General features: G+C 34.9%; 1 protein-coding gene across 5 annotated transcripts in view; it reads right to left on the reverse strand.

Annotated features, from left to right (window-relative positions):
• Positions 1-26,716, reverse strand: part of NKAIN2 (sodium/potassium transporting ATPase interacting 2) — a 1,050,385-nt gene that overhangs the window by 717,366 nt on the left and 306,303 nt on the right. For 2 of the 5 annotated variants that reach the window (XR_004184593.1, XM_017958360.3), the window contains exon 2: positions 4,658-4,721. The exons of 2 other annotated variants lie outside the window; for them this stretch is intronic. Coding sequence is in view for 1 of the 3 variants with exons in the window: in XM_017958360.3 (XP_017813849.1) it covers positions 4,658-4,708 (51 nt within the window). In the remaining 2 variants the exon portion in view is untranslated. Of the gene's footprint in view, positions 1-4,657; positions 14,311-26,716 lie in introns of those variants that run through there. One more of the 5 variants, XR_004184592.1, reaches the window with a different exon arrangement.

Below are 26,716 nucleotides of genomic sequence, written 5' to 3' on the forward strand. Positions count from 1 at the left end.
TTTCAATACGAGCATGGACAATTCATCAACAGTAGATAAAGTTGCAGATAGATGTTTAAATGTGATGATGAAAGTTTGTGAAAGTTTTAGGATACCTTCAATTTTCTCAGCGAGGCAAGAACCAAATTAGCCAAGTAAGAGGGAGAATGAAGGAAGAGATGGCAGAGATTTGAATCATCAAGAAAAAAAAATGTCTTCTCTATAAGTAGGAAATATAATGGACTAGGGAACTGTGGCATATTTGATACAAGGTGAGGACAAGAGGAAGTGAAAACATGATAGGATCAGATTCCATATGTGACGGAAACATTTTTGGAGCTAGAGTATTAGAAGGAGAAAGATAGAAAGATAGTATTGTGGATGGAAATCAGGGAATTTAAAATTGAGAATACAGAGTGGTTGCAGGAAATGATCATGGGCACGGTGCCTGAGTTAGGATGAAGGACAGATAATTGAAGGACAGTGGGTCAGGGAGGCCCACCTGAGAAGCTAGATAATTAAAATGATCATTTACCACAATGTTGAAATCACCAGTAATTAAAACAAGAGTAGTGGTGAAGAGGGTGATGATGAGCCAAGAGAGAAACACTTCAAGAACTCTAGGGGAGCGTGACCTGGAAGGGACAAAGGACGGATGATGAGTGAGTTGTGAATGCTCATGAGAATGTACTGTCAGGGGAGAGTAGAGGATTAAAACACAGTAGATTTTTGCCAATGATTATCTTTTGTGTTTTGGCAAAAACTATGCATAACACTTTAAGAACCTCTGAAATAAGACTCCTATAATTCTGTAAAAGGTTCTAGAGCTTGAAACTTCTCTTGAATTGTTACTGCCTGCTGAAGCATAGTATAGATAACATGTGGTTTGGAAAGCAGAGGGGTATATATCTTTATTACAAAATTTAATTAAAATAAATGTTTTAGAATGCTGCTTTTTATTCACAATAATTGGCCATATTAAAAGGATGGCTCTAAAGGGAAATCATTTGTTCCCTATTTAATTTTTATCAGCCCATACTTCTCCCCACCATCCCATTAGTCATTTTGACTTAACTGTGTTTGCCTTCTTAAAATATGGAGCAGATAAAAATTGATGGCTCATAAACACATATTAAAGAGTAATTTGAGATTTATAGAAGAGAATAAAGAGGAGCAGAGGAATGGCCACTACAGACAATGTTTCGTGCAGGTAAAATGATGCAATGTTTCGTGCAGGTATCCACATACACGGTGTGAACTCGTGTGCATGTATGTTTATACATGCAAGCCCCCAGAGGCAGAAAGAGAGAACTGACTTGAAACTGAATGCTGGAAAGCTGTTGTAAAATCCTCACAAAATAATCAAACATACTCTTGTATACATTTGTTTATTTATGTAAATGACTTTTATCTATATCCTGCATAGCCACTGTTATTTAAAAATATTTAGACTTGGCAACCCAGCAGGTAGAACATGACTCATCTATAGGTGATGTTCAAATAAGTAGGGGCTCCTATTTGCAAATGTCCATCAAATTGAAAATAATTTTTCGGTGACACAATGAAATTTGTTCACTTATTCAAATTCATATTTACCTATGACCTGTTATTTGAATAAGTGCAGAAATGGACTCTATAATATTAACTCTAGTTACAAGTTCATAGAGGAAAAGGTGATAATGGCAGCACTGAAAAGAATAGCCAACTGCACACAATGATGAAAAGTCCAGATCTATCAACCTCTACCTCCATAATACTTCCAAAGCAAATATCATCTGCATATCTTGACTCAGGAGAACAATATTTACTAAATCATGTAGTGATCCATAAGAGACACAAAGAAGAAAAAAATATATAAAGACAGGCATAATACTAAAAATTATTTATTTTTAATTCTATTCTGCTATGGTTCACAAGGTGAGAAATGATCCTACATGTAGAAATGAGTAGAAGACACCTTTCAAAATTCAAATTTTTATCTTGTTTAATATTTGTCTCCTTTTCTACTGTGCAAAGTATTAGGCTGAATGATTAACATTTTCTAAAAAGAAAAAAGAAGTAGCTATATTAAACTACAGAACTATTATTCATAATAAATAATAGATTTGTCATTTTGAATCTCTAGATACTTTATATGATTCAAGTTCCCATTAACAATTTCCCATTAATGCTGTGTTGTAACTGGAAGAGCAATAATTTATATACTCTTCTTAAATGACATTAAAAATAAGTGATTTATTGAGATAACTATCGGAAATCAAGAAAAGACAATGAAGCTGCATATTGTGACAGACAGTTGCAGGTGCTATAAAATCTTCTCTTTCACAATTATAAATAAAAATAAAACATCTTTTCCAGTGTAATGTTTCAACTGAACCCATGCTTTTTAAAATTAGAAATTAATAAAACATGAGATTAATAGATACCATTATTTTTTAGAAAATCAATGATTGTCAACATTCAGACCAAGCAAGTATGACAGCATCATAGCTGCTATAGTCTAGTGTGAAAGGCAGTAATAAAGTAATGTACATGGAGGACTGTGATGGCTCATCCTAAAAGGCCAGTGATATTGATGAATCAGTATCCTGCATTATGATAACAACTGGACAATCCAATTAACCAAAGTCGAGTCTTAGATTTCTCTCTCTCTCTCAATGTCTCTTAACATTGATTAGGCAATCAACTTTGTTTTAAAATGCAGTGGTATCTCCTTGCAGTTTTGAGTGTTTCTGAGTCATCCAACTATATACAGGAAAAGATAAAACAGGCTAAAGAGCCCAGTTCCTGCCATTTGGTAGTATATGATTCAGGAGGTCAATATTTACTTATAACTAAGATCACAAAGTCATTATGAGAATTAAAATGAGAAGCTACTTTTTTTTATTATGTCATCATCCAATCTCAGAAATAGGTTCCATATCATTTTTTTATCAATCACTAGATGACTGATACAAAATTCTGAAATAACAGTCTTAGATATTGTTATGAACATGCAACAAATGCACATCTGTGCAAAAACCTCTTAGGATTCATAAAATACCTAGGATATAATATCAGAAAAAGAAAAATCACCAAAAAATAGTATGAAAACAAATACTGTCTCTGGGAAAAATACTGTCCCTGGGAAAAACAAGAATTAGCTACTCTTTACATATTGGAATTTCTTTTTGGCTCCTTTTTTGGTCTCAGTGGCTTTCTCTCTCACCCACATAACCATGTTGTCCTCAGCTCCTGCCTCCTGGCTTTCTCTCTCACCCACATAACCATGTTGTCCTAAGCTCCTGCCTCCATCTCCCCTGCAATGCTCTAGATTTCCATCCTCCTTTCAGGAGCCTATTAGAGTAGTCTTCCATTAGGTAGTCAGTCAAGCATTCACTGAGCACCTATTATTTGCACAGCACCAGAAAATTTTAAGGTGAGCTTTAATATATTAATCCAATGGCTGAAGGCAGTGAATTTCCAGATACCTCAGCAATCCAGTAACAGCTTACATTTATACTAGGAATAATTATAAATAACAAAGCTAAAAAAAGGAAATGTATTTTGTAATATGATCCCTAACATTTATCACAATAGAGATTAAAATGATTTATACTGCAGATAATTTTAACTAAATTTATTTCTAATCACTTCTTGGCCTTTTGGCTATAATCAAGTGTATTAAATTAATTTCTAAAAATTATATGCAATTCTCTTATTATCTTTATTTCCTTTCTTTTTGTTGTTGTTGTTGTTTTTAACATGAATGTAGAGAACAGATACTTTGGGGGAAGAGAATAATAAACCATCATGCTATGGAAACTTCTTCAACCAGGGGCAAAGACTTACAGAGTTTTATCAATTTAGACTATCTTATTAAACTTTAAGGACCACAGACTGCCAAGGAAATGTAAATTTAAATAAATTTCTGACAATGATTTAAAACTATGGGGAGTCATTCTTTTTTTCAGAAATACTATGAAATTTAAGGTTGCTATTATCCATTGCAATTTGTACAATTTCCTTTGATAAAATTTGCAAGCATCTAGGACTACCTGAGCTCATGGTAACACAGCATCACAAAATGCAGTGACAAGTTAGAAATATGATAATTATGTCTACTTTCCTCTTGTTGAGCTTTATACAACAATAAATTTCCCTTAAAACTATAGCCTATAAAACTTTCCTCTCTGAAGTCAGTCTAATAACATGGATAAATATGAGTCTAAGTTGTATAAAAGCAGCAATTATTTCATTGAATAAAACTATTGAATATATGCTTTCTTATCTACCTAGATAGACTAAACATCTCATTTTAAAGATAACATGTTCACAATGTTCATTTTAAGTGGACATAATTAAAAATATATATACTAAGTGATCTCAATTTTATATGAAAAAACATATTTAAAGCAAAAGAATGGACACTTCAAATTATGTCATTATAGCCAAAGGTACTATTATGGGTGATTTTAAGTCATCTATTTTGTACCAACATTTCCCAAGTTGTCTTCAATACCATGCATCATTTTCAGAGCCAGACAAATACATATTATTTACATAAAATAAAACTATTTTTCTGGATGAAAATGAAATAATCTCAGTGAAACATGAACATTGAGGTGTGGTCATGAATTCTTCAAATATATATTAGCCTGTAGACACAAATGGAAAAATATTACTCTGAAAAACTCACGGTTAAGATATTTGTGGGACAATATAATAAGAGATACCTAATGATTCCCATCCATCTTCAGTACCTGTAAATACACCAGAGGGACAAATAAGGCATGATTAGAGGGTGACCCATTTAAAGGCAACCCCAACTAATTCAACAAGGCTTGGAACTTGACCCGCATAATTTAGAGCTTCTAAATAAACTTCACAGCATGCTAAAATCTTAATTTGCTTCCCACATCTACCAACCCTTGCCCTTTACCTAGCTACCTAGAAAAACTTAACTTCTCTTTTTCTTTCATTTTATCAACCCCTACATCTGAATAGCGAGCAATCCATCCAGACAGACTTAACCATAAGACACATTTCAATTCTGATAGTTCCTGAAATTTGAATGTGTCTTCCAAAAATTGGCATGTTTGATATGCTTATCTTCTTTCTGAAAAACTCTGATTGCATCAATGATGTGTATTATTGTAATTAATAGTATCTTGGTATCAATAAAACACAACATGTATGTATACATATATTCAGCTATGTATAGATATACTTATGTACTATATACTATAAATATATACACTTACATACTATAATCATCAATTATGGATGGTGATATTTTATAAATATTTTGTGTATTTATTCTCCATCAACCTACTGGAAAACAAATGGCTTCTTACAACTTACAGATCATGGTTGGACCTTACTGAAAATCATCTCAACACTCTGTCATATTTTTTCCCCTTAATAAATTAAAAGTGTGTACCTCTTGGGCAAAATTATACACAGGATGGCAGGGCAAGTTGAGGAGTGATTACATAAGTTCAAAGGGAGTTCAGGCATATCTACTTCTCTACTAAGCACTGTTAAATTTCTGTCCGTTTGCAGAAAAGATTTCAGGAACATTCGGTTTAGCTTTTATTGATCTTTTTTGGTCTTCATTTTCCTTAAATATAGAACAGTTTAGGACTAGTCAGTACCCTCAGGGACTGATAAAAGAAATCTGTGCCTTAATAGGACCATGAGTATCAGTTTCTTTAGAAAAACCCTCACCAAATAGTATACCATTTTAAAACTGAAAAGCATCGAGTTTCATGACCTCTTCTTTCTAAATCTTATAAATCGGTGAATCTATTGAATTAGCCAGCCATATGTTCTAGCAAATACAATATATATCTAGCATATACTTTTCTACTTTATTAAGGTTTTATATTTAAAAGCTAGAGTGATTTTCAACAGACAGTTGATATTTATATATCATTACTACAGGAAGAAACACGGTCCAAGATCAATCTAATTTAGATATAATTTGGAGCATATGTTTCCAACTCTTAACTGCATGAAGTCAAGGCAGTGAAATCCAGCAGCTAAGAGTAAGGGTAAAAGACTTTAGTTGTCTTACTTGGCAGCTGTGTGACCAGCAACCTACTTAGCTTCACTCTACCCCATTTTTATCATTTATGGAAGAGGGATAAGACAATCCACTTTATAGAATTTTTGTGCAGATTAAATAAAATAACCTAGCTAAGTGCTTACCTCCTGCCTGTAAGTATTCAATAAATCTTACCTATATGACTCTTGATACTATTATTATCCAGTAATGTTATAAAGTAGGTTCAATTATCAGGTAATTGGTGGATACCATTTGCAACAAATACATCTAGGATGTTTATATTAAAATTACAAGATCTATGAGGATTTAAATAGTATCATTTCCAAACCATGTCCCATGGGGAAAATGTGGTCAATAGTTAAGTGGCCATGACATATAGGGCATTAAACTGAAATTTTAAAAAATGTATTCGTTAAAATGAGTTTGAGATCGCTGTACAGTGTACTCTTATCATGGAAACGGAAACTGTTCATTAATATATTAAAGGATAATGAGAGGCCCACAGAAGACACCTGGCTTCTTTGCTTCCTTAAGCATACCTAAGCTTACTTAACTAGAGAATTCCTTTATCACAGAGCTACTAATAACCTCCTGACTTTACGTTACTCTGGCATCCTAACAAGAACCACATAATAGAAGAAAACAAAGCAGACCGGGTATACAAAAGAAAAAGAAAAGATATATCCATGGGACCAGGAAGGATTTGTTTCTTATGGACACTACTAAAGCAACACAGCAGGACAAGCCGGGTTGTGAATGGTAGCAGAGCCCAGTCGGAGCTCCAGGGTGACAGGTGTCTGGCAAAAGCTGTGCACACTGGAGGCCACATGCCTTGCTCACATGGACTGTTTTCATTGAATGCAGTAGGCCTAAGGCAGTCAGATCTACTTGTTTTTCTTTTCCCTAAAATCTATTTTTTCATGTAAAGCTACCATATTTTTTTTTTCTCATTTGCATCACAGACGCTTATACAGTCCATGTTTCACAGGACAAAGTAAATACTTCTATGGGTTGGATACAGTCCATATGCAAGCGTTTGGGAGTTCTGGCATGTACTTTAGGACCCAAATTATGATCTATCAAATCATATCAATCATTCGTCTAACAGCTAAACATTTTGCCTCGTAGCAACCCTATGAGGAATAAATTATGATGCCCAACTTCCTGATAAGATTCCGTTAAAAATAGGTGAGAAAAACGTGCTCGTGGGCACAGATCTGGTAGGTGGGTGATCATTCCCAGGTGCACATGATTTATTATTATACTTTCCATGAGTCACATATGAACATCCATTTCTTCTGGAGAATGCAGAATTTTGGGGCAAGGGGGAAATGTTCCCCGATTAATTACACTCATTCACCCTTCCTTATTCAGAGGTGAGGTAACTCTGGTTAAATTCTTTACTTTTTAAATGAAGATATCAACTACTTTCTGGTTGGGGAGCTATATCCTATAGTACTCTTACATGGTAATAGAATGTCTTTCAGGTCTTTAATTTCAAAGATGTACTTGAATTTCTAATCTTTGCTTTCAAATATTTATTAAAAAATTGTTCTGAGAAGTTACAGACCAGATGAATCTCTAAAGTGAATAAAATCCTATTTCTCTAGATCAGATTTGGCAAAGGGCACTCCATGAACCAAATCTGGCTCAACAGCTAATTGTTTAAAGTTTTACTGGTACCCCCATTCATTTCCACATTACCTATGGCTGCTTTCATGCTACAAAGGCAGAATTGAGAAGTTGAGATGGAGAACATATGACCTTCAAAACCAAAATATTTACTCTGGCCCATACAGGATGACTTTGCCAATTTACTGTTCTATATATTCTAAGTTTTTATCCCAGGAACAAAATGACAGGATTATAGACCTCTGTCCTCAGAGATCACTGTTTTCAGATGATCACTGTTCTATAAAAGTGCTTTTTACTGAGTTTTCATGTTGCTGTCACCCCTGGGCTTATATTACATGTAGACAATAAGAAGAATGCCTACAATAATTTTTATTGTACTCACTGGAGAGGGTATCATTGAGGATGCCGTTAACCTCACCACAGTGCGTCCTGTGAGAACTGGAATGCAAAAATTGTATTTGTTTCCTCCCAAGGTATTGGCATTAATAGCATGACCACTTCAAATCTTATAATCATTTGTTTTCTGTTCATTTACAAGTGAAAAAATTATTTAAAGACAATACTTGCTATATTCCAATTTATACTGCAGAACATCCCTTTCTATTTTCTAAATTCAATCTCGGCTTCATTTGAGTTTCCTAGAGTTGTTTCCTTTTTATTTTGATTTTTTAATTCATTTTATGTTATTGCAATGTGTGCATATTTTTAGCCATACCTCCTCTTTTAAAAGTAAGATTGGATATAAATAAATGAGAGGATCAGTTCTAAAGAAAAAGACCTGAATGAAAAGATATTTGAACCTTCTACCCTTGTGACAGGAATCTATTCCTATGATAGCATCATGCCTTATCCCCAGGGCTCAGTTTAAACCTCTAGAATACAAGAAGGAAAGAAAATACTCTGACATCACAAAGACCTCAGTTGAAAAAAATCTGTAGCTATCTACAGGGCTGTATCTTGTGGAGAAAGAGAATCAGACTCCCTTAGTTTAGTTAGCACACCTCCTAAGGTATGGCCATCTTGTCCTGATAGTTTTAAGAACTTTTACTTAGAGATCAAATGAGATTTAGGATGGAGTATATGCCTTAATGGTAGCTTTATATGACAGTGCAAAATAAAGTGAAAGAGAGAATGATGCCAATATGGAATTATACTGATGCAACTAAAATTACAAAAGAGTAGAACACAGGCAGGTGCTCAGGTCAGCTTTCTGTCTTATTGCCTGTGCTGACCATTTTGCCTCACTGCGTGCTTCCTGGACAATAAAAAATATTGAGAAAGATGCTATCAAATGCCTCAAACAGATCATTTAGGAAGGATGGCTTTGCCTTTTGCTTAGATATAGGTAAATTGGGTACCACTGAAGTTCATCTGTGATCCTAACTATGGTATGCAAATACAATATTAATTTTTCTCCTGGACCTCCCCAGAGAATTTTTCTACGAAATAAGTTTTTCCACCTTGACCAAAATTGAATTCACTTCAAATTCGCTATTGAATAAAAATGAAATTGATTCATCCCAACTTTACTTCTCATGCTTTTCTTGGTGGGAAGGCAAGTAATTAGAAAGGTTAATAATTCAAAGTAAAAAAGCATTTTATAGCTAATCAATTTAAGATATAAGCAGAACTTTGTATCAGTCCCTGTACATACTTCCAAAGTATTCTCCTGTACATACTTCCAAAATGATCTGTACCTAATGCCTTCACTACTTGGCTATCTGTGAAAGTCTATATCCATGGCCCAGTGTTTTTCTTAAATTATTTTTTCTGCATCATTCATAAACATTAATTAAATAAGATTACATATTATCTTGATATTTACCACTTCCTTTACCCTCATCTTTAAATATGATTATATAATGGCTATGGTTACATGTAGCCGGCATTCAGTAATTAGACAACTATGAAGCTTGCAGGTTACCGGATGGTTTGATGTTAGAAATAGCTGCTCCATAGCACTTTCCTGAAGTGCCACTTCTTTGTTCTCCACTAAATTTACTTAAGGTTCAAGTCCAGCTTTCTGGTGGATAGTCACAAAAAAAACAAAAATTTTTTTTCAGCAGTATTATTGCAACCAAGTTTTTAGGAACCTGCATAAGAAAATCTGCATTAAAGTTAAAACATCTTGAATTCAAGATGCTTTTAAATGATAAAGAATTATTACCATAAAGTTACAATACAATGTCACATTAATCAACATTACACAAACATCTTAGAAGCATGCTGTTCCCGTGATAGCCTAATCTGACTTCCAGGAAGAACTCTTCACAAATAAACATAGAATGCACTGACAAAATTCACCCATAAACTAGAAGGTACAAGTGTATGAACTACTTTGCAACACAGCCAAAAGAGCAACTTAGAGCAAACTGCTGACTGCACCCCAGGTGGAGTAATTAGGATACATGGTATCTCTAACATGTTCTTTACGTAGCCTCAGTTTTATTACTAATAGTCAAAAGACATGGCATCAGTGCAGCAAATGAAGAATAACATTTTAACGGAAAAATTGATATTAACCCAATAAGAATTTTGTTACTAATCTCTAAGAGCTGAACGTGCTTTGAAAAGTTATTCAGGGAAGGCATCTACTAACTATAATAAAAATATAATATTTTACATAAAAAAGAATTTGATACTTAATAAAAAGTCTGTGTTTGCAAAAACATATTTTTGTGGATTTGGATTATTTGAAAGATACATAGCACACTAAGACACCAACATTATTAAAAACAAAAAGTTGAGAAGCTATAGTTTTTCATTGCTACATATCACTAATACATACCAAAACCCTTTTTCACATTTTAATATTTCTGAAATCAGAATGAGTTTTTAAAAGTGAAGTCATATCATAATTATGACAGTTTGCTACATAAAATAATGGTATATGGTGTAGTAATTGATGGTGTCTTAGAATTCATAAAATGTGTAAGTCTTCACCATAAAGTTAACTCGTTTAGTGATTTTCAAAATTTTTTAAGGATTACATTGCTGATGAAGCAGTGCTATCAATCACTAAAATATAAAAATTCTTAATGCTGCCAAGCAGGGGTATCTCTACATTCTCCTGTCACTACTGCTCAAGGAGGAATATAAAATGCCACTCATTTATTTTTCCTTAATTTCTTTTTCTCTCAAGGGAAGTATATGAAATTGTCTGTTTGATAACACTATAGTCATGTGATAAGGCTTGAACTTCACGGATAATCCTAGTCTCTCTTCCTTTGATATGCTCAATATAGAATATGTGAAGGCACATGACATTTAAGGTGTGGTTGACCTATGCTTGTAAAGAGGAGCAGCCTTTCTTACTTTGGTTGCTAAAATTATTTAATACAGATAAGGATTAACCATGTTTTTGTAAGTCCTTTTTGAAAAAAATTTATTGGAAATCATTAAGAATCTAATTGGCAAAGCTTTACTAAGTTCACAGTCAACTAAATCCATTAAATTCCATACGTATAACCTAATGTGAATAATTATTTCTCGATGTACTTAATATATTACACCTCAATACAAAACTTCCTTTTTTAATCTTATTAAATGACATATTGACAGATTTAGCCTATTATTCTTGCTTGTCAAATACATACACACAAACATTTTTAAAAAGCTTTTCCAATTGCATGTCACTTGTTACAACTTGCTTCCAACAAACTGACCTTTCTGTCTCTTAAACTCCCTTCTTCTTGTGATCTTGTCCTTCAGCCTAACAGAGCCCCTGTCTCAATCATCATTCTCCAGACCTTTACATTACTAATAGCTAGAACTGAATATAATTATAGCGTCAAGCGTCCCACCCTCTGACCACAACCTTTTGTTCCCGCAGAATGTAGCAGAATCCTCCCTTTGGGCAACATTAGGCACAGTTAATCACTGCGTCTCTACTGAAAGCTCTCCTTTCTTGGCTTCTGAGTGTCACATTTTCATGTGTCTTCTGTCCTCTCTGGCTATTTAATTTCAAAATCTTTTCCTGGTTTCTTTTAATGGGTGCAATTCTGGAGGAGTCCAGGGCTTAGTTCTCAGCTCTTTTCTACTTACAATTCCTCCCTTAGTGATCTCACCAAATCTCATGGCTTTACTATCATCTGTATGCTGATGATCTTCAAATAGATGTTTCCCTGAACTTAAACTCATATAGCCACTTGACATCTCTACTTGAACTTATCTAATAGGAATATCAAATTAACATGCCTCATACTCAATTTTTTATATTCCTTTTCCTGCCCCCACCCGCATATATTTCAGTCATCCCCATTTCTGTTAATGGACAATACTACTTTTAGTTGATAAGACCAAATGTCCCTAGTGCCATCCTTTTTACCACTCGTTCCCTTGAAACAATATCCAATCATCATAAACCTATTCAATGTCCATAAAAATAAATCCAGAAAATGCTAATTAAGACCCCATTAAAATTTTACTCCACACATAGTACTATTGCTGAAATTAAAAAGGCTGATAACACATGTTAGCTAGAATGCAGAGCAACTGGACATCTCATATATTGCTAGTCAGAGTGAAAAATAAAATATTTTGAAAACTGGAAGATACCTTACAGTGTTAAATACATGCCTACTCTGTATGCCAACAATTATATTCCTAGTACTTACCTAAGAAATATAAAAACATATGCCTACAAAACTAACCATACAAGAATGTAGCAGAGTGATGTCAGCAACATGGCAGAATAGGAAACCCTGGACTCTCCTTCTTCATACAAGCATATCAATTCAGCCACAATTGATGGAAGAATTCCCTGTGTGGGAAATCAGAAACTAAATGAAAGGTACTTGCATCCTGGGAGAATGCAAAACCAGACTCACTGAAGCTGGTAGAGAGAAATGAAACACCCTCTCACCAGAGACCCTTCTCAGTGTGGTTCCCTTAGATCAGAAAGAGATGCCCAAGCTCCTGGTTTCACCCAGGGGAAGAAAGGGCTTGGATCACATGTTCAATCCCCTTGCATTTCCAATGAAGCAGGGTGGGGCATGGGGGGTGGTACAGAGAACTGGCCTTTGTCTTGCTAGTCTTGAAGCTCTGAGGGGCCCAGCACAATCTAGACACCTGAGGAAGAATGCAGGCAACATCTTGGGCTGGTAGAGGCTATTGTTCCTCCCCACTGCTTAGCACAGAGTGAGCAAACAAAAAAACAAAAAATCCCAATTTTTTTTTTCAGCTTTCCTCTTGGAAGGAAAAGAGTTAATCTGTGTGTCCAATGCTACAATATCTCTAGGGCTTCCCAAACAACAAGCTTCTGCTTTGTGAATCCTGACGCTCTGACGGAGATGGCACAATCTAGCCACCTGAGGAAAAATAGAAACAGTGGGTTACAGACACCATAGCTTCAGTTCATCACACAGTAAGCTGACAAAAGGCTTCCCCTCCTGTGGAAGGAAAAGAGTTGATAGAGGCCACCAGAATCCCTGGGTAGGTTGATTGGTGGGAGCCTTCTGTACAAGTCAAGTCAGTAACGACTGATAGAGGTGTCTGCTTTGTCTAATGTGCAGATACCAACAGAGAGAGTCAAGAAAAATGAAGAATCTGACTAAGATGCTTCAAACAAAGGAACAAGATACACTTCCAGAAATCAACCCCAGTGAAATGGTTAACCTGAGAATGAATTAAAAATAACGTGCATAAGGTCAAGAGCCCAATGCATGTACAAAGTAAAACTTTCAACAAAGAAAGAGAAAATATTACAAAATACTAAACCAAAATCATGAAGCTGAAGAACATAAGTGACCTGGAAAACACACTAAAGGGGTTTGGCAGCAGACTAGATCAAGCAGAAAAAAGGATCAGCGAACTGGAATAGAAGTCACTGGAAATAACTCAGAGGAGCAAAAAGAGAAAAAAAAAAAAAATAGAAAAAATTTAAAGAAAGCTTAAGAAATTTATGGGATACTAGCAAGCAGATCAATATACAAATTATGGAAGTCTCTTAATGATAATAGAGAAAAAAAAAAAAAAACAGAAAACTTATTTAAAGAAGAAATTGTTGAAGGCTTCTCAAATCTGGGGAAGTTAATGAACATCCATATCCAAGAGCCCAAAGAACATCAATAAGATAAATTCAAAGAAATACACACCGAGGGACATTATAATCAAATTATCAAAAGTCAAAGACAAATGAGAATTTTGAATTCATCAAGAAAATGTGACCAGTCCCAAAGAAGGGAATATTCATGAGACTATGAGTAAATTTATCAACAGAAACCATGTAGGGCAGAAGAAGGTGAGGTGATATATTCAAAGTGCTGAAGAAAAAAGAAAAAAAAAAAAACTGCCATCAAATAATACTCCACCTGACAAAAACTGTCCTTCAAAAATGAAAGAGAGATAAACACTTTTCCAAATAGAATAAATTGAGGGAGATCATCAACACTGGACCTGCCTTAAAAGAAATGTTAAGTGGTGTTCTTCAAGTCAAAATGAAAAGACATTAAACAGCAACATGACAGCATAAGAAAGTATAAAACTAGTTGAGAAAAGTAAATATATAGACAAATATAAAATATTGTATTATTTTAACAGTGGTGGGTAAAACACATTTAATTCTAGCATAAAAGTTAAAAGAAAAAATTATTTTGAAAACTATAAAGATACAAACAAATACAAAAAAAACTAGCCGGGCGAGGTGGCGGGCGCCTGTAGTCCCAGCTACTCCGGAGGCTGAGGCAGGAGAATGGCGGGAACCCGGGAGGCGGAGCTTGCAGTGAGCTGAGATCCGGCCACAGCACTCCAGCCTGGGTGACAGAGCAAGACTCCGTCTCACAAAAAAAAAAAAAAAAAAAGATACAAACATAGTTATTAAAAGATACACAATATGAATAGACTTTGAAAATAATAACAAAGTTATGTTGTGGGGAAGAAGTTAAATTGTAAGTTTTTGTATGCAATTCAACTTATCAGCATAAAACAGACAGTTGTAAGACATTTTATGTAAGTACCAAGGTAACCACACACACACAGACAAATCTGTAAAATTTACACAAAACAACAACAACAAAAAACTAATCGAGGCATAACAATACCAAAAAAAAAAAAAAACAAAAAAACCCAGTGGAAAACAAGAGCGGAAGATATACAAAAGTACTATAAGAATAATAAGAAACAACTAACAAAACAGCAATAGCAAATCTTTTCCTATCAATAATTACTTTAAATGGATTAAACTCTCTAATCAAAAGACATAGAGTGACTGAATAGATTTTAAAAAAAGAAACTTACTTTAGATTTAAGGACACACATAGGCTGAAAGTGAAGGGATAGAAAATGATATCCCATATATTAATAAATCATAATCAAAAGAGAGTAGGGGTACATCAGACAAATTATCATTCAGTCGAAAACTATTACAGAGACAAAGAAAAAGCTTTTATAATGATAAAAGGGTCAATGCATCAAGAAGATAGGGCAATGACAACATACATATGCACTCAACATCAGAGCACCTTGATATATAAAGCAAACATTGACAGAACTGAAAGGAGAAATAGACCACAATACAATAATAACAGGAGACTTCACACCCCATTTTCAATAATGGACACAACATCCAGACAGATCAATAAGAAAACAGATAATCTGAATAACATTAAAGAAAAAATGGACCTGACATTTAAAGAGCATTCTACCAAACAGGAGGTGAATACACACTCTTCTCAGACCTGCATCTTTCTCCAGAGTATTTCATATGTTAGATCACATAAGAGACTAGTATGAAAAATTATACCCTAACAAATTACATAATTAGAATAAATGAACAAATTGCTAGAAACACACATATCAAAACTATATCATAAAGAAATAGAATCAGTAATCACACACCTCTCAAAAAACAAAAGCCCAGGATAAGATGACTTCACTAGTAAATTCTACCATATTTAAAATATGAAATTGAAAATGAGGGAACTAAATATATACCCAGAGGAAAATAAATCATTGTACAAAAATGCACATACACTTGCATGTTCATCTCAGTGCTATTCACAATAGCAAAGACATGGACTTAACTTAGATGCCCATTCATGGTGGGTTGGAAAAAGAAAATGTGGTACAAAACACCATGGAATATTATGCAGCCATGAAAAAGAATGAAATCGTGTCTTTTGCAGAAAGATGGATGCAGATGGAGGCCCTTATCCTAAGCAAATTAATACAGGAACAGAAAACCAAAAAACACATGTTCTTACTTATAAATGGGAGCTAAATGTTGAGTACACTTGGATATAACATGCAAACAATAGTTATTAGGGACTACTAGAGGAGGGAAGAAGGAGATGTGGGGTGAAAAACTACCTACTGGTTATTATGCTCACCACACAGGGTCATCTGTACCTCAAACCTCAGCATCATACAATACACGCATGTAAGAAATCCATACATGCACTCCCTGAATCTAAAATAAAAGTTGAAAATATTTTTAAAAAGAAAAGAGAAAAAAGGAGAAGCCATTTAATCAAGCACACAATTTTTCCTTATTACGAGTATATGTTGAATTTTGTCAAATACTTTTTCTGTGTCTGTTGAAACGATCAGAGGGTTTTTGTCCTTTCTGTTAATGTGATGCATCACATTTATTGATTTGCCTATGTCAAATTATCTTTACATCCCTGGGATAAATTCCACTTGATCATAGTGAAATATTGTTTCCATGTGCTGTTGGGAAAGAAAAAGAAAATGGGGAAACATTTACAAACTCAATTCTTGAGGCCAGCAATTATCCTGATATCAAAGCCAGGCAAAGAAACCACAAGAAAACTACACGCCAATATTGATGATGGATATAGATGCAAAAGTTTTCAAAAAATACTAGCACATGGAATCTAAGAGCCCATTAAAAGGATCACAGATGATGATTATGTGGCATTTATTCCTGTGATGCAAGGATGTTCAACATGCCCAAATCAATTAATGTGATACAGCAAATCAACAGAATAAATGATAAAAATCACAGGATCATCTCAATAGATGCACAAAAAGAATTTGGCAAAATTCAACACCTTCTTATGATGAAGACTCTCAAAAATGAGAAGTAAAGGAAATTACCTTAATATAACAAGAGTGATATATGAAAAGTCCACAACTAATATCAGACTTAACAGGAAAAAAAATGAAAGCTTATGTCTACAATCAGGAATGAGACAAGAATGCCACTCTCACCACTTCTTTCAGAATATTACTGGAAGTTCTACTCAGAGCAATTATGCCAGAAAAAGAAGCTGATGACATCAAAAGCAGAAAGAAGCAAAATATTCCGATTGCATCTTACATGATCATATATACGTATTTATATATACACATAATCTTATACATAGACAACACTAAAGTTGTCTATAGATATATAGACAAATGATCTTAGACAACATTAGAGACTCCAAAAAAAGCACTGTTAGAACAAATACATTTATTTAGTAAAGTTGCAGGATATAAAATCAACCAGCAAAAATCAGTTTCATTTCTATATACTAGTGAAAAACTATCTGAAAGGTAATTAGGCAAATGTCATTTATAGTTGCACCACAAAGAATAAAATAGGTAAGAATAAACTAAGGAGGTGAAAGACTTGTTTACCAAAAACACTACATTGATGAGAGAAATTTCAAAAAACACAGCAAATAGAGAGACATCAAAAGCCCAAAGATTGGAAGACTTAATATTGTTAAACTGTCCAGCCACCCAAATCAATATACAGATTCAATGCAATCCCTATCAAAATTCCAATGGCATTATTTACAGAAATAGGAAATATAATCCTAAAATCACTAGAAACCCACAACAGGCCATGAATAGCCAAAATCAATCCTGAGAAAGAAAAATAAATCTTGAGACCTCAGACTTCAAAATACAGTACTTACTGATTACAAAATACATGACAATGTTGAAGTAATCAAAATAGTATGGTACTGGCATAAAGATAGATATATAAACCAATATTATAAAACAGAGAGTCCAGAGATAAACTCATTCATATGTGATCAACTGATCTTTGACAAGATTGCCAGTGTATATAATCAGGAAAGAATAGCCTCTTAAACAAATGGTGGTAGGAAAACTAATATCCATAGGCAAAAGATTGAAATTAAATCCTATCTTACATGATACACAAAAATCGACTTAAAATGAATTTATAACTTAAAATGGAAGATCTGAAACTGTAAAATCCTTAGAAGAAAACATAGGGAGGAAGCTCCTTGATATTTGGTCTAAGCAATGATTTATTGGATATGACACCAAAAACACAGACATTAAACACTAAAAAAGACAAGTAAGACTGTACCAAACTAAGAAGCTTCTGTAGAACAGAGGAAATAATAAACAAAGGGAAAGAAATATATTGCATGGCAATCTCTTGAATGGGAGAAAATATTTACGAACTATATATCCAATATATGTTTAACCTCTAAAATATATAATGAATCACTACAAATAAATAAACACACCTCTTGTCATATTTCACCCAAGTAAAATATGGGCAAAGGATTTGAATAGATGTTTCTCTAGAGATGATACACACATGAATACCATGTATATGAAAAGATGCTCAACATCACTAATCATCAGGAAAGGTAAATTAAAACCTATTGATATATTACCTTGTACCTATTAGGATGTATATTACCAAGAAACAAATAATAACAAATATTGACAAAGATGTGCAGATACTGGAACTCTTGCACACTGTTGATGAGAATGTGAAACAGTGCATCTTCTATGGAAAACAGTATGGGGGTTCCTCGAAAAATTAATACATATAAGTTCCAAACAATCCAATTATCCCATTTCTAGGCATTTATCCAAAAGAATTAAAATAGGGATCTCAAAGAGATATTTGACCTCACATGTCCATTGCAATATTATTCATAAGAGCCAAGATGTGAAAACAGTTTCAAGGTCCATTGAGAGATGAGCAGGAAAAACATGTGATATACATACAATGGAATACTATATAGACTTAAAAAAGAAGGAAATCCTATCCATGTGACAACATGAATGAACTCTGAACACCTTATGCAGGGTGAAATAAGCCAGGCACAAAAGGACAGACACTTATGTGAGGAACCTAAAGTAGTAAAACTCTTAGAAGCAGAGGGTCAAATGGTGGTTGCTGGAGGCTGAAAGAGAGGTGGGGGAATATGGGGTTGCTGTTCAATGGGTGTAAAAGTTCAGGTATGTAAGATGAGTAAGTCCTAGAGATCTGCATGCAACATTGTGCCTACAGTTAACGCTGTACTGTACACTAAAATATTTGCTAAGATTGTAGACCTCATGTTAAGTCTTTTTTTTGTTTGTTTTTTACCATAATATATCATAAAAAACAGTGCCTGGTACATAGTATGAATAATGTAAATTTTACCTCCATAATAAACAAATATCCAGAAATTGAGCTACCACCTCAATACTTACTGTTACCATTACCTTTTGGCTGCATTATTGCAGTAGCTCTCCTTACTTCCATCATTTATTTTTCCTACAATTTGTTTTCTACCCTATCAACTAGAATCACATCATCTAAAAAAATAAGTAAAGCCATGTAACACCTCTGCTCTGAATACTTCACTGACTAACTCACAAGTAAAGCCAACATGTTTTCATGATTTGCAAAGCTCTGTGGGTCTGGCCTCACTCTGTCCGTTGTCCGTCTCTGACATCACATCTGGCTTACTTAGCTCAAGTCACACTTGATGTTTCTTGCCTCAGGCCTTTGCACTTGTTCCCTCTGCTCTTCCCCCATATATCTAAATAGTGTACTCCCTCACCTGTGAAGTCTTAGTCACGTTTCAACAACTCCAAGGCCGTACCTGACGACCTTATTAAAAATTGTGAACCCTTGGCACTTTCTACCCACTTCATTCCTTTGTTTTATTAATAGTGCCTATCACTAATACGGTATACAGTGTCTATCACTAATATGGTATATATTTTGTTTGTTCTTTTTGCGTGTGAGTGACTCTCTTTCCACACTTTAATGTAAAAATCTATGAAGGCAATAGATTTTTTTGTGTTTTGTTCACTGTTGCATTTCATGTCCTAAGATAGTGCCTGGCACACATAGGAGGTACTCTGTAAATACGAATTTCTGCGTAAGTGAATGGATGGATCATAAATATGATCACTCTCCAACCAATGTCCTCATTTTGTTATTTATTAAAATGTTGAAGTAGACAGAGTCAAGGACAGTCATAAAGCACATCACCAGATAAATCCCTCCAGCTTGATCTAAATAGAATAATGAACACTTATTTTAGATGCATTTGCCAAGCTTAAATCATTCTGCCTTTCCTAAGCTAACAAAATCAGCTCTGCAAGTTGTTATCCAAGTAAGACTTTCATCTTACTACAAAGTCAAAGCATTTATCGATTACTACACTGCTACCATTAAGTGAATTAATATCAATATGATATCATAGATACAAACCTCTATCTTATTTCATCTTTAATTAAAACATACTACAATAATACAGTGTTTTCCCTAACAATAATAACAAAAAAAATCATAAACTCTTAAAGAATAAAAGTTTTCTCTGTTTTCAACCCTTCTCATTCCAGGTTGTCATGTCATCAATTTACTGCTAATCGAAGCCACCAACTACTAAATCATGTTAACTAGTGTTACTGTCCACTTTTCCCAAGCACTATGTAGTGGGAAACTCAGATGGAATCGTGATTTAAATAAATCATTTAAACATAGTCAAAAAGTACCATAAAGTTCAAATAAATATTTCATTTATTGGTCATATAGCATGTTCTACCATAGTGTATTTCTCCCAGTAGTGGGCATGACATAGTGGGCAATCACATGCTACATGAGTTCAAATCCCTCTTCTACAATTTGTTAACTGTAGGGTCCTGGGCAAATTACTCAAATTCCATCTGCCTAAATTTTCCCATGTATAAAATAGTGATTACAAAAAAAGCACCTTCCTCATAAGGTTACAGAGATAATTAAATGAGACAACAAATCTAAAGGGTATAAATGTTTGCTATCATTGTTACTTATATGTAATAGCAAAGGAAATAGCACAATTATGTTTTTCTGTCCTTATGAATTCCCTCTTACAACCTGATGACTTGGCCTTAAAAAAAATCAGAATAATGAAACATTGATGAATTCTATGACTGTGTAAGTTAAATAATGCTTGATGTAATTGGATTTATATTTTTATTAAATATTTGGTTGCCATTTACAACACTGGAGATGATTGGCTATGAGCACCTTAAATTCATCTTTTTATAAAAATCAATCTATATTGGAATACAAAAGTCTCTGTGCTTCTCCAGAGATCAGAGATGGAAGTCTCTTACATGTGTCTCTCTCTGCTCAATTTATGTGGTCACACTGTAGTCTCAATTACAGTCTTGTTGATCATTCTCTCCCAGACAAAATGCCAAAGAACCACTGATGCACAGGCCCTTGTTCCTGCTGGGCCGCCACGACCATTAACACAAAAACTGAGGCTGGCACTCTCCTCTGATAACTACACCTGGACTCTACCACTCAGCCCCGGAACCCACTGACGTGCAGATCTCCAAAGATTAGGTCAGGCAAAGATTGCTGTCAGCCCATCCTGTCCACAAAAGCTCCTCTGAAAGGCAAACACTTGCTGCTGTGCTACAATTTAGAAGTTTTATACGTGGACCCATACCCAGGAAACATGAGTTTTTTTCCTGCTCAAACATTTATACCTGCCTGGTTCACTTTACCTGTTGCCACACATAGCTACACCATCCTGCTGACTATGACGGACTTCATTCCTTATGACAAGTTCATCCCTGACTGTAACCTTGCTTTTTTCACAGTACCTCACAACCTCATCCAATTAGATATGTTGTACCTATTCACACTCCAACACTGACAGAAGTCTTGTCTTTTCCACTGCCAGAGATGTCTCGGCCTCCACATAAATCACTGCATCCAGATGGAGTTTGAGGAGGAAGTATTGTCTAAACCTACACACTAACTACTCGTGTCACAGCATTGGACCAGTGGGATATCCTGTTGCATAGAAAAACTGCCAGTGACTTCCAGTGGCTATTATAGATTAATGCTGTACAGTAACTATAGAACTGAGTAGAGATAAAAAGAAGTAATCTCATTTAGAACAAAATTAATTTCTCAGGATGATCGTTAGTAGGAACACTATATGTATTCATGAATCTCCAACATTATGTTTCCTTCCCTTTATTTTAGATACTTTTAAAACACCAAAATAAATTTTCCTTTTCCTAGCATTAGAGCAAAGTGTGTGTGTGTGTGTGTATTGCATTCATATGTACATATATAAAGTACAGGAATTTAGAGAATACATACAAATGCAAAAGAAGAAAATAAAGAAGTCGATAATCCCCTAATCCATATATAATCATTGAAAAAGATATTCTGCACTTGTGATAACATAAAAATATACCATTCTTGATGAGAAAAAAATTCAGATAAGCGTTTCAAATTTTACACCACCAAAATATCATCATCATCATCAACCACCGTCTCAGCAACACAAAGATACCTCTTCTGTAAACACATAAAGCCACATGAAATGTCCATATCAGAGTTCAAACTTAGATATTGAATCGGAAATTTAGCACGACAAAAAAGGTTATAAATTTGGATGAGAAGCATTTCTTCACCATTTCATATTCCTATGTCTGGAGAAAGAGGGGAGTGAAGGGGTGAACAGGTAAATAACCAGGTTCAGAATTTTTTTTTTTTTTTTTTTTTTTTTTTTTTTTGAGACAGAACCTCGCTCTGTCTCCCAGGCTGGAGTGCAGTGGGGCGATCTCAGCTCACTGCGAGCTCCGTCTCCGGGTTCACGCCATTCTCCTGCCTCAGCCTCCCGAGTAGCTGGGACTACAGGCGCCCGCCACCATGCCCGGCTAATTTTTTTGTATTTTTAGTAGAGACAGGGTTTCATCGTGTTAGCCAGGATGGTCTCGATCTCTTAATCTCATGATCTGCCTGCCTTGGCCTCCCAAAGTGCTGTGATTACAGACATGAGCCACCGCGCCCAGTCCCAGGTTCAGAATTTTTAAATGACTATCATATAACTAAAAAAGGAGACATCGGCTTAGGCTACTTCTACTTTCTTTATTATACTAATATTCATCACTTTAAAAATTACAAAAAAGAAATCTTTTTATGCTTCCTAGTCAGCTAATGCTTGCTTAAAAAGTAATATAATGATTTCTGTGATTCTGAGATTATTTCATTTAATAATAATAACTGCTATTCAAATACATTTGAAGGCATTATTAGAAAAATAATTCCATGAATTACAGGGTCAGACATTCTTTAGCTCTAATCACACTCACCAAATAGTTCTCATTAGGTTATAGCACTAAAGATACTGATTGTAAAATGCTGTGAAGTATTAGAGTAACAGACTCTAGAAGATGCAGATGTAGTTTTTTAAATTGCACAGGACTGCTATATAGTTCACTTTTTCATTGGGTTTCTAGAAAAGTTAATGTGAACACAGAGAAATGCTTCAAAGTAAATCCCCACATGTTGATAATATTAAGGAGAGTTCGTTTTGATTCACACTCTATTTTTCATGGTATCAAATTGCTTTGTAGATTATTTTTAACAACATTACTCAAAATGGCACCAGCAGCAAGATCTAGTTTCCTTTCATTTCAGTCTGTCTAGATACCTGAAAAGTTTGCTTTCATATATAAGCAATTCTAACTGCAAACCCTTTACCACATTTTTATTTTACAGATAAATAACCTAATAATCATCATTTGTTCAGGTCACAAAAAAAACATATGGGATTAGCATTAGAATAATTAGTCATTGATTTTCAATCAACTGTTTTCTGAGTACAGTGTCACACAATTAATACGTGTTTCCAGTCAATGAGATTTTTGATTCAAGCAGATAATCAATCAATCAAAAAACAAGATGTTTTGATCACATGTCTAGACAAACACTGTTAGGCCTCCTAGAATAAAAAAGTAACAGATTGCCCTCCTTACCAATGTTTTAGAAAAACAAGAGTTACGTATTTGAAACATTTAGAGATTATTAAGCAAGGATTGTTTAAACACCCAATTACATTTTTCTAGCTGCATTACAAAATTTTTAAAAGGGAAACAGTCGATGTGATGGGGAAGAGTCATAAAGGGCTCTTTGAAGAAGCACAATACATTCACAAAAGAGGACATACTTCAGGGAATTGTGCTATGCACAGAGCCACATACTTCATTTGAGCATCACTATAGATCAATACAGATGAATCTAAAACAGAAACATAAGCCCACCAACGAACATAAGAAAATGCCTTGTACTGTTATCACAATTTCTCTCTTGGGGCATCGAACCACCACTTACTCAGAAGGTCACCCCACCTCCAGACTCTATCTTCCTTTGCACCTCACATAAATTCACCTTTTGGATGACACTGTTCCATTTCCAAGATAAGTTAACACTTGCTGAAAGCCTTTGTGTCCAAACTCCTGCCCCTTCATTTCTGATGGTAGTTGAAGCCTGGATTGAAGTCAGAGTGGCAAACCCAACAGTTGGCACCTAGTTTAGGTCCAGGCATATTTATGGCCATCAGATCAAGGAAGATGATGGTAAGGTGACCCAGATGGTCCATATCAGTGAAGGGGCAGTGGTCCCCACACCACATCGTGTTGTTCTTTTCCTGTGCTTCAGCAGCTCCATTTCCTACATACTAAGAGACTGTTTCATTCTGTATTCCACCCACTACCCTCCTCTCAGGTGAGTTTACCTGGCCCATGCCAGTTCCTTGAAGTTCGATCTGGTACCAAAATTGACCAGTCTCTTGGAAGAGGTCTTGCCACCTGAGTGAGTGTTGGACCATCATTTGGATATTCTCCCTGCCTACTCCAGTATCTTGGTACAGACAGCTTTTGGAATTGGGACCCCAGGAAGTTTTGCCCTACAGAGCCTGTGCCTAAACTGCCTGGTGGTTATATCTAGGCTCTGTGGCCACATCACCTTCCTTCATTCCTCTCCCTGCCTCGCTGAGCAGGTTTCTGTGCTCGAGGGCTCACATCCGCATCTGCTTGACTCACCTCAGTCAGTCATGCACTTTTGGTTCATGAGCCCAGCATGGCATCCCTCAGGAAGTTATTGTCCTGAAATACTGAATTACACCTTAGTTTTTATCACATTCCAGGCACTCTCATCTCATACATATTTTAGGTGTATCACAACTAACTGAAACATAGGTTGGTTCCTAGTCCCAATGGAGTGGAGTAGATAGATTAAAAAAAGCAAAAACAAACAAACAAACAAAAAAAACCCTGCTTCGTCAAGAATAAATTTATAACAATAAATTAATAGAAATGATATTCCTAAAACAAAAGGAACTATACTCCTGACGTTCTGTGCCCAGCAAATGATCTAGCTAATTAGATGTCTGATTTCCTGGAGGATTTACTCTTGGAGCCATTATCCCTAAAGGATACCTTTCCTTTAGTCAGCTAGCTTTCAAAAATGGAATGGTGAGCAATACAGCCTATTTGGGTCTGAGTTTGAGGGTAGAATCTCCTAGCACTTTTCTTCAGGTGTTTGGCAGATTTTCAGAGATTAACAACTTTCAGAGATAATAATCTTTTTTTTTCAGGCCTCCAGATGGCTGAATCAGTTCTGCAAACTTTAACATCCATCTTAGAGGGCCTAAAATGCCAACTTTAAACTGATCTTAATAGACCAGTCCTCTCACACTTTTGTACAGTGTATTATTGCTTTTGGAAAGATATACATATGTCTTTACCATGCATTTTTGGGTATTGAACAATTGTATGGCATCCAGATTAGGCCCTGTGACAATGGAAAATATATCTACCAGCTAATATAAAATGTGAGCAATTCTACTGTACTAGTAAATATAGCACCTGTGGCAAGATAATTCATTCAGATATAAAATTGTCTTCATATATTTTGTCCCCACCCTCAAATTCCAAGAAGACAGCCTCTTTTTGCTTCCTTGCCTCAGGGCAAGTTTGTGATACTGAGCAGAAAGGAGAAATTGCTATTAATATGCCAGAGAATAGAGGGAAGGTTCTATAGGACAGGAAATGGACCACAATTCTAGGGGCCCCACATCAATTAGAAGCCTGCATCTGAGTTTAATAGTTTCTCCTAACAAGGCAGAACTATCTAATTTAAATTGTCAGGTTGTGACATCAATATCCATATTGCAGGAAGTGATTTTTGTTTTTACGTACAGCACATGAGGTAAATGTATGATAGAAAACCTCTTATATTAATATTGATACAATCACATCTCAAAAAGAGTTGTGTCCTTTACAGGTTTACATTAACATTCACACAAACAATTCTATTTGCTGTGGGATATCTTGTCATTTGCAGATGTTGACAAATGTGTCTGTTGGTTCCTTGTAAACATTAGGTATTAAATAAATGTTAAATTCAATATATTACCATGATAGGAGTTACACATATGTCGGAAAGAAAAAAAAAATTATATCTGTATATACTCTTCAGACATGATAAAACCAATTTTTTTTAAAGAATAGTATCTTCTAAACCAATTTCTTTCTAAGTAAACTTCATTAATAGAGTTCTTTTTAGATTTAAATTACTTTCTAACTTCATTACTCGTCTTGCATACACTCCCCAAAATCTGCTAATTCAAAAGATGCACTCAAGCATCACTTTGTGTCTCAAGGATCAGGAAATCTTACAAGAAACAATAAGTGGCTTTGTCAGGTTCTGAATGAGGAAGAAATTTCTGCAGTAAAAAATAAACTGTGTTCAATTTTCACATGTAAGAGAACATTTCCTTAACTTGCACAGGATTTAAAATTCCAATCACAAGAATGAAGGTCTTTAGAAATTAAGATATCTTTGTTTGGAGACAACCAGTATCCTACAAGGCAGTAATACTGGTAGCAATTGATCTTTAAATCCAACAGAAATCCAAACCAAAATAAACAGGACAAAAAGAGTCCCCTACTTCTTTTTGGGTAGGCTCCATACAAAGGCTTTAACCCTCCCCTCTCTTTCAGCCTCAGCACTATTGATATTTTGGGTTGGATAATTCTTTGTTG

Source organism: Papio anubis, chromosome 6 (genome assembly GCF_008728515.1).
Source record: "Papio anubis isolate 15944 chromosome 6, Panubis1.0, whole genome shotgun sequence".
Classification (NCBI taxonomy): Eukaryota; Metazoa; Chordata; class Mammalia; order Primates; family Cercopithecidae; genus Papio; species Papio anubis.